Below are 12,939 nucleotides of genomic sequence, written 5' to 3'. Positions count from 1 at the left end.
CTACCCTCCAGACTCTAGGTACTGGCCACGCTCTCTGGACTGTTAGTGGAGGCTCCTCGGCCTTGGGCTTCAGCTCCATCCTCCAGGCCCACTAGAATGGCAACTCTGCTCCCTCGGCTTTGGGCGGCCCCATTCTCCTAGTCCATCTGAGTGGTGACCCTACGCCCTTGGCCCTGCAGGCTCTGTTCTTATGCCCCTTCGGCATGGCAGCCTTGCCCCTTTAGCTTTGAGCAATGGATCTGGCCCCATCCTGCTGGCACTTGTGAACTGCAGCCCCACACAACAGAATCGAGTTGGTGAAGATCTAACTCTCTGAAACCTAGGAGGCTGTGGCCTCACCCTTTGAAGCCCCAGAGGTCATGGTGCTGCCCTTTGAGACTAAGGCAGCTTCCTGTGCTCTTTGTCTCTTCAGCTTCTCTTTCCTGGTTCCTTGGCTTCTCAGTTCCTCGGGCCTCTCCGCCCACGTCTGCCCTGGTCACCTTTGCCCTGCTGGGACAAATGTTCTAAAGCTCTTTCACTCCATTGATAGGTATCTGGAGGCACCCCACTCTGCCAGTAAAACTTCAGCCAGAAGGCACTTAGCTCTCTTGCTCCATGGGTTGGCAAGCCTGGATCCACCAATAAGTGCCTGGAGGTACCCCACTCTGCCAGGAAGCCACCTGCACAAAGGCACTCAGCCCTCCTGATCCGTGAGTCAGCTCCAGCGCTGTCTCATGCTGGTCTCCTGGTTCTGCTCCTGCCCTTTCTCTGCTGCTGCATATCGTTCTGCGCCGTCTCCAGTGTAACAGTTCTCCTCACTTCCTTCTCACCGGAATTATCTTTGATGTCCATAATTCTAACAGTCTCTTCAAGGTGATCTAGGCTTTTACTATTAGGCACTTTAAAACTCTTCCCAGCCTCTATCCATTCACAGTTTCAAAACCACTTCCACATTTTAGGTATCCGTTAGAATAGTACCCCATTCTTGGTACCAAATTCTGTCTTAGTCATTTAGTGCTGCTGTAACAGAAATACCACAAGTGGATGGCTTTAACAAAGAGAAATATATTCTCTCACAGTCTAGGAGGCTAGAAGGCCAAATTCAGGGTGCTAGCTCCAGAGGATGGTTTTCTCTCTCTGTCGGCTCTGGGGGAAGGTCCTTGTCATCAAGCTTCCCTGTTCAAGGAGCTTCTCAGTGCAAGGACCCCGGGTACAAAGGACATGCTACTCTCCCGCCTTTTCTTTCTTGGTGGTATGAGGTTCCCGTTTCTCTGCTTGCTTCTCTATTTTATATGTCAAAAGAGATTGACTTAAAACACAACCTAATCTTCTAGATTGAGTCCTGCCTCATTAACATACTGCCGCTAATCCCACCTCATTAACATCATAGAGGTAGGATTTACAACACACAGGAAAATCACGTCAGATGACAAAATGGTGGACAATCACACAATACTGGGAATCATGGACTAGCCAAGTTGATGCATATTTTTGGGGGACACGATTCAGTCCATAACAAGTACTTACTATATGCCAGGCTAATAAATAGAACATATTTAACCCCTCCAAAAATATTATTAATGAGTTTTATTACTTTTTATATTTGTAAATGAGAAAATTAAAGAACATAGTTTATTCTTCCAAGGTCACACAATTAGTAAGAGGCAGACTCAGGATTCAAATCTGTACTTCTGGAGGCTGGAAATGCCTACATGCTTCTCTACTATTGTATCAAAACAATGTTTCCATAGCTTTTCTAAAAATATGTGGGGTATGTACTCACAAGGAAGTACCAGTGTAACTATAAAATATGTAAGGAAGTATCAAATTTTGAAAGTGTTGCTCCCAAGAGACCTGCTGGCAGAAAAAAACACCGTCAACTGTCAAGAAGGCAACCCTTTATGGAAATGGTAATGTTATTCATAGATCCCAACACTAGTGTAAAATCATTTGAAAATAATATATATAACCAGAAACTTGAGTCTGCACAATGATTCACATCGTGAATTCTTGATGTGTATAATTACCTAGCTGCAGGTCCATCTTACTTAAACAAAAATGAAATGACAATGGTAATAATAACAAAGAGAAACTAGGGGTACATAATACACCATAACAAACTCACCAAATTTCCCACAGTGAGCACGTTTTTGAATTCTTCAGTCATTGGGTGATGCTCCATAGCCATAAATAATGTGTTCAAAACTATGCAAATAGTTATAGCAAGATCTACAAAAGGATCCATTACAATAAAATAGATCAACTTTTTAAATTTTATCCAATATGGAGAACAATTCCAGATCAAGAAAGTGTGTGCAAATCTGTACCACCAAGGTGGGCATTTTTGTCTGGACTCTTCAAGTTCTGGGAGGGAGAAAACAAGCAAACAAACAAAGAACACGAAGTCAGTCATTTGTATATTTTATTCCTAATCTGATAAAAATCAACACTGCACTTTAATATGTAAGCAAAGTTCTGATTTAGACTTTGCAAATTTAACAGGGCTGTATCTATGAAAGCACTGCATAGTGCGTAAGGGTCTTGTATCGTAGGTTTGTTGACCGACTCAAGCTTCAGTGAGGGGAAGGCAGAGAAATTAATGACTGAGAGCAGACATATCGGCATCTCAGAGAAAACATGCGCCTGACATGGGATGGTACACAGGAGTACCAACATTTCCTTAAAGGAGAACTGTTTGTTTTTCCCCAGTATACATGCTTTCCCCACTGTGTCTTCAATCTCTTGAAGACAGGAAGAAAATTCTATTCAGGAAAACCTCTTGCTAGTTCACAGGTGAAAAAGAAAAATCCCTGAATGTTGAGACTACAAATAATTTACGGAGGACTCATGCACCAGATATTTCACACCATCAGCCCATTTGCTTCTCACCATTAACTCAGGTGGTGAGTGGAAACTGTGCTTGGGTCCACTGGGGGTGGGGTTGGTTAGCCTGTGGGCAGGGTAAGAACTGGGACATATTGTGGGGGTGGCAGTGGAAGCCAGCACATTCTGAAAAACAGCCACCCTTTGAATCTCTTCTCAGTGAATCTCAGGGTCTAACCACTGTTGTTCAGATTGCATTCTTCAAACTGCTTTCTTTAATGCCTTTTTATCATAATCTTAATATGATGTCACATCAGGGGTTACCATTTTACAAAGGCCCTTTTTATAGAATGGGTTTAGAGGCAGCAATTTCTAAATATCTAAAGTATGTATTATTTTCTTATTCATATCAGAAGAGGAAACTGAAATTCAGAGACTAGGTAAAATTTCTAAGATCACCGTCAGGGAATCACATAGTGTAGGTTAACCTGGTTTTCTGCATCAACTACCATTCAACTATTTATGTTTAAAAGGTCATATTACTCAGTGCTCCTCTTTAATCTCAAGTAATTTTATCCATTTGAAAAACAGTATTTTATGTGAAAGTTTACACAGCAAATTAGGTTCCTTTTACCCATTTTTTAGAACACACGAAGAGAATTCTATTAGTACCCATTGGTTACTTTATTATTGCTGAAAACCATTTAAATTCTTTGAGTTCCTCGTAAGAACTTCATTTACCTATTTGAGGTTGACCAGGATTTTTCATAACTTTATTTTAAAAAGTAGTATAATAAAGAGAATATTGTTACATGCCTTCCACAGTGTTTGTTAATATGCTCGCTCTACTCATTGCTCTTTGTCTGAGATGGGGATCATTCAACATATCCTCAGAAAGGAGATAAGAACTGGATCGTCTTTTCTTGTGCATTTGATTGGTTGTACCCTGAAAAAAAGATGATTAATTAGTCTCAAGAATAGGATTCTAATAAACTGTAAGTATAAAATAAAATCTGGCTTAAGTAGTTATAGTGAGTAATTAAAAGTACAGACTAGATTGCTGGGTTCTAATCATGGGTCTGCTACTTTCTGGCTGTATATCATAGGAGAGTTACTTAATCTCTCTGTGTCTCAGTTTCATCATTGGCAAGATGGGGGAAATAGTACCTGCCTCATAGTCTTGTTATGAGGATTAAAGGAATTTATACTCAGGAAATTAAAAAAAAAAAAATCTAGCTGCTTTTATTGTTATAGTCAACTATCATCATCTCTCCACTTTTCTGGGTCTCCAATTTATTTAGATAATATTACCATGTAAGAGTCCTATATGAAAACTGCTAAACAAGTATTGAGGTAGTGGTGTGTATAAAGGGATAGAATCTCAGTATTCTCTGATAAATATAGTTATTTGAACAGTAACATAATGGAGGCTACTGAAGTTAAGTTATTGTTTTTTACTACCAAGGAAGATTTCATAAACTGATCTGAATATATAAGATAATAAATAACTGAGTTTAAAAAAGACAATTTAGACATGGGGACTATAGCAAAATGGAGAATGCAAGCTCCATCTAAAAGAGGTGACCAGTGTTCAGCTCTAAAAGATTGTTGCCATGCAGGAATATGAGCTCTGTCTTACCAGATAAATTCACTTCTACGTGAGAGCTCTTCTTTTTAAATCTTGGCAACTGATTCAAATTTAAAACACCATGGCCGGTTTAGTGCAAGCCAACAATACATTCACACACAAATACATGTAAGCACACGTGCACACACATACACACACATGCAAATGAACAACTATACAACTCTGCATCTATCTATCTATTATCTATCTATTATCTATCTATCATCTACCTATCTGTCTATCTGCTTGTGTATGATGCATATGTATATATACATACCACTTTACAAATACATATATACACTTTTTTATAATAGATACATTTCACAAACATATATAGTTGTAGAGTTGGAAAGTTGATAGTTGTGTGTGTGTATATATATATAGTTATATATGTATATAAAACATATACTTACATAGATATGTGCATGTGTGTATGTATTTATGTTGTATACGTGCATGCACACATATCAGCAGGTGGCTTTTTATTGGGATCTCTCTATAAACATGCTTTCTCTGCTTTGGTCTCTAATCACTGGCTTTCCAAAAGCAGAGATTTTTTTTTTCCCCAAATCAAACAAGAATTGGGCAAAAAGAATTTGTTTAACAAATTCTTTTCCTTGTAGACATGTTTCAGGCATAGAGATTATATTATTTGTAATGCAATTTTTCACCTAAACCATATGATTATGCCACTTTATGATGTTTATTGTATTTCTATTGAATCTTAAGAGAATTCACTTCTACGGTTTTGTAGTTTTAGTTTTGTAATTTATTATGGTACTCTTTTTTCCTGTGGTAAAAATAAAGGTCTAAATGAAAAAAATTCATTAAAAATATAAAATAATCTCCAAATCTGATATAAATTACATTTTATGGATTATACACATTGTTGAAAAGTAAAAACACAATGAAGATCTGACTCTACGGAAATTTAACATGCTTGTTTGATAAGGAAAAATGCCTTGAGAGAAGGGCTGAAGCTGTATCATGCAAGCAGAGCGGTCCCACATTACCTAAAAGCACATGCAGTCATTCAAACTGAAATAAGTGTGTGGCCATGGCTTCGATGGAACTTTATTCTCACTTGAAATATTACAATGTATGCTAATATGAATATATGAATATGTAGCATGAATGCAAAGCTTGCTGGGTTAGTCAAAGCCCTTGATGATATTTACTGCAACACAGTGAATGGCCTTAATAGATAAACTAGAAAGTTCGGGGACCAGAAAAATCTGACCTTCAAGCCTAAGCAGACTTTTTACATCACTCACTCAATGACTTGCTAAATTCTTGGAAGTGTTTTGGAGTCGTTGCTTTTTTTGTTTGTTTTGTTTTTATGTATGTTTGTATCAATGTATATATTTTTGTTGTTAAATTTTTATTCATTGACTCCAGACAAAATTGATAAAGAGATATTTTTCACAAAAGCAGTAAGTTTCATTGATATACGGGAACTCTATAAAAGCATAACTATTCTAAGCTATTTGCAGGAAACCTACTACATGTTGGACAGGCACAGAGCGTAAGTTCTTAACCAGAGGGCTTCTATTTCAGCCTCAGGGCTATAATTTATTAGCTGAGTGATCTTGGGAAAATTACATTATTTTTCTGTGCCTCAATTTCCCCATGTGTAAAACAAGGTTGGTAATACAATATCACCCAACAGCGATTGTAAATACTAAGGTATATATTAAGTAGCAACCTGAAAAAGATAGTAGTAGGTCAATAATCCAACTTTCTTTACAGAAATAGGGTCTTCTATCAACTAATAAGATCAGCATTTTCCGTGCTGATATATATCTTTTATAAATTGTTCTCTAAAGGATGGATTTTTAATCTTCAGTTATAAAATCGATAGCTATGCATTGCCGCTGAGTTGATTCCAACTCATAGCGACCCTAGACGACGGAATAGAACTGCCCCATAGGGTTTTCAAGAAGCGACTGGTGGTTATTTTTTAAAAGTGTGCTGAAAATCTTTGAATTAGATGTCTACAACACACGGCAGGAGGTTTAAAGTTAATGAGTTAAATGTGTGTTTCTACAGAAGGGGTATTGCAAAATGCAGAGCCATTCACAAGATTAGAGAGAAGGCCCCTCCAGCAGAGAGAATGATCGATGCAGGAGTAAGGGCTCAGCCATGCCTGAGCTATTTAAAATGTCCTTACGCTCTCATCAGAAGTTGCCTTATCTATGATCACCTCTGGCAGAAGCTGTCCATTGGGAAGCATGAGGGCTGAGGGTCCATCAACCAGGGAGACCACACCATTGCAGTCCACGGCACTGTGCATCTTCCCGTTCACCGGCAGCATTGAGGCGGACCTACTGGCTTGACTGATGTTACTGCTGCGCCGCTCCCTTGGTCTGTGGGGCACGAACAGTGAGCCCCTTCTGCTTTCGTTGTCTCCGAAAATGCTGTGCTCGTCGTCGGCAAAGTCAGTCTCAGATCCTATATCTTTTCCTCGAACCTTGAAACTAAAAAGACTTGTTCTGCTGCTGCGCCTTGTAAAAAACAAGGAGCCACGAATGCTGAGTGGTGACTGCAGAAGAAACAAAAGATGACATGTATCCGCTAAAGTGCCGAACATAGAAGTGCACGTCGCATAACTACTAGTGGAACCATTGATCTGGGGGCAAGGATTAGTTTAAAAGAAACAAACTTAAAAACAAAGAAATTCAGCAGTAAGAATTCATCCAAATAAGGGATGAAATTATTTGAAAAATTCATTCTCTCAGGATCAGTTAAATTATTCTTTACTGTACAGTTTTCTACTATTTTAGCCTAGAGTCACCTCTCTAGTCTGTTTCTTACCATTCATCTGGCTATAAATAATATGTTGTTTAAAAAATTTTGAGTGTTGATAGTATCTAATTAGCTTTTCATGTATGTCCCCAAGTTCCACAAATAACTGAAATGTCCTTGAGAACAAAGACTATGTCTTATGCTTCTTCCCATTCCTTTGCTTGCAACTCCACTTCATGAGTTGAGAGCTCAGTTAAGGTTAAGAAAAACCTTTGATACTAGTGAGTTCACAAAGTCATAAAATATTAGAGCTTGGAAAAGAAATTGCCCAATACCAAAGAAGGAAAAAAAGTCATGCTTATATAACTCATGTACAGGATAAACCATAAACCCAACTGAATGCAAATTATTTGGGAAGTATCTAAATCAATAAACATTAGCACTTACAATGTAAAGGACAAAGTGCTAGGCATTGTGAACAATGTAGAAATGAATACAGCAAGGTCCTTGCCTCAAAACAAGATTGTACTACTTTTGTCATATTTCTTTTCAGTTATATCTTAAATAACTTTGTATGTGTTCGAATTCTGTCTGTACAATTAGACTGTGAAATCTTTGCAAGCAGGGGCTCTATCTTTTATTTCTTTGTATCCCTGTCAGGGTCTTTTAGACTAAGTAGTAGAAGCTAGAAATTTTAAATGAAGGCTCAATGAGAAGGATAGTAATTCTCCCTGGGACGCTGAAGAGCAGACTGCAAGGAGCAAAGAGGATAAAGGAAAATTTGTGGGCTGACAGAACTTCAGCTGAGTCATGAAGAATGAATGGTACTGTGACAGGAGGAAAAACAAATAAGAAAATCATCCCAGTTAGAGAAAACTGTGTATGTCAAGTAATAAAGACATGAAAGTACAGGGCGGGTAGGCAACAGTGAGCACTCCATTTTGGTGGACTGAGGGTACTGGAGGGAGAAAATGGTGGCCAAACGAGGCTGCAGTTCAGTTCACGGTGTGGACAAGAGGTGAGCTTTGTTCTGTAGTCAGTGGCTGTTCATCAGTATTTTTCTAAAGCGGGGCAAAAGGACAACTCAGATCTTTGTTTCAGAAAAAATGATTTGAGGGAATGTGCAAGGGAAAATATGGAATTGTTAATGAGAATAGCAGCAATAGTTCATCTTGGTAGGCTGTACAATGGAGGTTTCAGTGGAAAAAGAAAGAAAGGGAGAGAGGAATTCTGTACAAGCAAAATTAATAGACTGTGGGACTAGATGTTGGTAGTTGATGTGGTTGGAGATGGAGCTTGTCAAAGGCGTCCCTAAGGTTTCCAGCTTGGGTGACTGAAATACTGGTGAAACCATTATGTAAGATGGTGAAGAAAAGAGGATAAGCTAACCCAAGACTACTTTTAACCAATGAGGCATTCCAAAAAAACAGTCTAAATAAAAATATTATAGTTAATCTGTGGTATAAACAATTTGTTCATTTCCACAACCGTTCTCAGGAACATGTTGTTTTGGAAAATCTGTTTATTCTGAAAACATTATTAGAGAAGATATGACAATTCTGAAACTATAAGCTCCTTCAAAAATGATCAAACTTAAATAGAAAACTACATACAAGTATCTTCTTTCCATAAATGTGCAGCAATAGATAGGTTTTACCTACAAACCTATCAAAGAAGTCACTCAGTTTCCTCTCCTGAGGCCTGTTACCCAAGCATAAAACATTCTGCTTTATCATCATCTCTCTGGTCACATGCGTTAGACAGTTCAGGTGGTACCTGATTGGGGGTAGATAATCTCTTTTCACGCGCTCGCCTAGGCCCTTCCACACCAAGGTGGACACTTTTTCTCCTGACACTTTCTTCAGATTCAGATTTGGACAATTTTTCATCATCTCCCTTTTCTTCCCCTCTGGACAGCTTCTTTTGATTCTTTTTCTTTCTCCTGTTTCTTCTTTCTTTAGCACTCTTAGAGCTCAGTTTGGATGTTTCAGAAGAACTCTCTGAGAGGCCCATAATTCTGCTTCTCCCAATACTTGTATATTCAGCTGCTGCTGCTGCTATTGCCTGTTGGGCCAAGAGGAAGAGATTCCACGTACAGTGAGTCCTTTCCAAATTCTGGGAAATGCTCTGATAAAGTACCTCTCTGACATGATTTTAATTACACTGTGCATATAATTGTGGTCCTTGTACATGAAGTGATGTAGTTTTCTTTGCACTACGACCTGAAAGCTTAGAAGGCATACCTTTGCTTCTCTTGCATTGTAATAAAACGCCATTGTCCTTTGCAACTAAACAATTGCATGTTATTACTAGTTTACAGTAAAGTAAATCTAAATGTTATATGCGAAAGTTTTACTAATTAATTCTGGAACATAAAACTCACACAAACCATGTAATAAGATAACTTGTACATCTTATACAGGCAATGAACTCAGCATTATCACTGTTATCAGTAGAATCAGTCACTCTATAGTTTAATGAAGATTGAGTTATCTGAAAATGAAAGTGAATTATCAAAAAATAATATTATCTCAAGGAAATGGTAAGGCCAGTAATTATTGTCTTGAAATAGACTTCTATGGATGCTTTAGTATAACCTTAGTGCTACCTCTTTATAAAAAAATAATTTTTAATTATAAAAACAAAACATTTATTGTAAAAAACTGAAAAACAAATTGTGAATAAAATATAAAATCACTCATAATCTTACATACCAGAAATAACTGGTGTTTAATATTTCTTCCAGTCTTTATGTATGTATATTATTTTAAACTGTGATTGTATCTTATACCCAATTTTTATCCTACTATTTAATATTTATGTTTTCTGCATATCATTACAATTTTCTTACAATACATAATTTTATGGCTAAATACTACTCTAAAGTACAAAGACATCATAATCTGCTTAACCAGTTTTAGACATTTAAATGCTGTCTGATTTTTAATATGATTAAAATGCTGCACTGAATATTTTGTGCAACAAAGTTCTCTACATTGCAGATTATTACCTTAACCCAGTAGTTTGTATTCCTTGAAAGGATTTAACTAGGACAAACCATCAAACAGTTTTTAAGACTCATGTATATTTTGAATTACGTTTCCCTTAAGACAAATCTCAAATTTTTTCACTGAAGTACCCCTTTGGAGAGAGGCGTAAGGAGGAACCCTCAGGATTTCTGATTTAGCTTAAAATGGCCACAACCATAAGCATGGCTCTAACATTTCATGTTTTATCTTAAAAATCCTTGTAACATTAAAAAAAAAAAATTGATGCACATTTTGCTTTCTATGCCATTGAGTATCTTTTAACTTTAACATTAAAATAATTTCCCTAAATCTTTGTGTACAATTGTTATTCTGGGGAAATGCATTATATATGTTCTGGAATTCTGCATAATCCCTTCAGTACACTGAAGCATCATAGATAACAGATATAAAAGGAATAACCTTAGAAGATTTTTCATGCAGGAGTCAGCTGATTATGGGGAGAGTGGAACAGGGCAGGCATCCCATTTTAGCTAAATTCAGAATTGGTTCCTTCGTACACACTAGAAATGACGATTCAGTTTATATACAAAAACCCATTAAGGAAAATCTACCTGGGGAAGGCCAAGCATAGACCACAGAGCCTCTGTTGTTACCTTTTGCACTTCCTAAGAAGACTTTTAAACTAAATAACAATACCTCAGCTTCTTCTTGCTCTTTTTTAAGTCGGTCTAACATCTGTTGAAATTCTAACTCTTTCTGCCTAGCTTCTTCAATGTTTGCTTGGTTCTGTTCTTCATAGGCCATGGCAACCACAGCCAGGATCAAGTTTATGAGATAAAAGGAGCCCAGAAAAATCACCACAACAAAGAAGATCATGTAGGTTTTCCCAGCAGCACGCAGTGTCTAGAGTAAAACAGAAATTATTATATTAATAATACAACTTTTTTTGGTAAATTATTCCAACTTGAATGGTATGTTAGGCATAGGTAAATTAAGCAGTTTTGTATAATCTCATTTCATCAAAAGAAACAAAGGAATAAAATTAGATCTTCATGGAAAAGAATCAGTATTAAAACAAATACATTTTCAGTATAAATGATATAGCAACTTATTAAATGAGTAGTGAAGTTAGGTATGGTTCTTGATTATTATTAAACATAGTAATAACTGCATCTTTTTTCAACAGACTGAAAATTACTCATAAAACTAGCTACTTTGCTCACTTTCAAATTTTAGGAACAGATAATATCTATGGTCCCTATTAATGCTAAAATTCTTTTATCTCCTTAAACATGAAGTATTAATGATGTTGTATGTCGCTAAACTTTTAATTTGCATTTATTTTATTTTGAGCAAAAGTGAGTGTCTTCTTGCATATTTAAAAAGTCACTGCATTCTTTTATTCCTGTGAAGTATATTTTTATATCCTTCCTGTATTCATTTATAATACTCTCAGAAATTAGGTAAATTAAAAAACAGTCTTAAATAAGAATCTGGTGATTCTGAGAAAAGTGATTCATTATTATTTACAAGGAAGAATAATCATTTTGGCCTCCTTATCTTGGGGTAGGGTGCTGAGAATATACAAATCAAAAGATAGAGCCCATGGTTCCAAGAGGTCCACACTCAAGTTAGAGGAGTCAGCCACGTGAATTAACAATTACAGAACAAGAGATTAATGCTGTAAATTGAAGAATATACAAAGGTCCATGAAAAACTAGAAGAAGGAGCACTTGGGTTGAGAGAGGAAAATTTAAAGAAGTGAATTGAGTCTTTAATTGTAAATGGGAGTTCAACAAACAAAGTATGGCGAACGAGTGAGCACAGGCGTGCCTGGTGTGTTTAGGGCACTCCAAGCAGTGAGGCATGTGTGGAAAACAGTGTGTGTGCAGGAGAGGGAACATAATAGTACATTTTCTGCTATTTACCTAGGACCAAGAGCCCTGGTTTCACACTGCTTAAGAGCTCGGCTGCTAACCAAAAGGTTGGCAGTTAGAATCCACCAGCTACTTCTTGGAAACCCTGTCAGGCAGTTCTACTCTGTCCTATAGGGTTGCTATGAGTTGGAATCGACTCCATAGAAATGGGTTTGTTTTGGTTTTGGTTTTGGTTTTTGGTTTTTATCTAGGACAAATGGAATGTTCTACTGAGGAGGAAGGGGGAAAGAGACCTAGAGATCAAATGAGTCTAGAGAGGCTAAGAAAATAATTTATGATTCAAGAACTATCCACTCTAGTAATGCTAGGAGTAAAACATATCTAATTTTAGTAAAAAGGCAATACAGTTTACTCCATTCTAAACTGAATAAAATACCTTCACAATAAGAGACTGGTAGGAAACATAGATCACACTATATTCTGAATGGCATAATACATAGTTCACTTGGCACTCACCTGTTGGTAAAGGTTTTCCCAGTAATCCTGGGTCATTAACCGAAACAAGGCTAAGAAGGCCCAACTGAAAGTATCAAAGCTTGTGTAGCCATAATTGGGGTTTCTGCCACCTTTCACACAGATGTACCCTTCTGGACACTGACTACACACACAAAAAAGAATATTATAAGTTGGAGTGTTTCAGGATACAAGATAAAGAGTATTACAGAAAAGCCACAAACTCAAGGTTCCTTTTATGGGGAGAAGACATATTGAATAATGACTGAAACATGTGATTTAGAGTCAGGAAGAACTAGGTTTTAATCCCACCTCTATTATTTACTAGTTGGTGACATTGTCAAATTACTTAAAAGACGGAAACTCAAGGCATAGTCTTCTATTT

General features: G+C 37.1%; 1 protein-coding gene across 1 annotated transcript in view; it reads right to left on the bottom strand.

Moving 5' to 3' along the window:
- The window catches only part of LOC101344027 (sodium channel protein type 9 subunit alpha), a 195,448-nt gene that overhangs the window by 78,480 nt on the left and 104,029 nt on the right, over window positions 1-12,939 (bottom strand). The window contains exons 9-14 of the mRNA XM_023730496.1: window positions 12,558-12,699; window positions 10,861-11,067; window positions 8,951-9,238; window positions 6,600-6,971; window positions 3,619-3,748; window positions 2,105-2,343 (exon numbers count right to left, since the gene is read on the bottom strand). Of these exons, the coding sequence (XP_023586264.1) occupies window positions 2,105-2,343; window positions 3,619-3,748; window positions 6,600-6,971; window positions 8,951-9,238; window positions 10,861-11,067; window positions 12,558-12,699 (1,378 nt within the window). The remainder of the gene's footprint in view (window positions 1-2,104; window positions 2,344-3,618; window positions 3,749-6,599; window positions 6,972-8,950; window positions 9,239-10,860; window positions 11,068-12,557; window positions 12,700-12,939) is intronic.

The sequence above is a fragment of the Trichechus manatus genome, unplaced genomic scaffold (genome assembly GCF_000243295.1).
Source record: "Trichechus manatus latirostris isolate Lorelei unplaced genomic scaffold, TriManLat1.0 scaffold00037, whole genome shotgun sequence".
NCBI lineage: Eukaryota > Metazoa > Chordata > Mammalia > Sirenia > Trichechidae > Trichechus > Trichechus manatus.
This window is presented reverse-complemented; position numbering and strand designations above follow the sequence as displayed.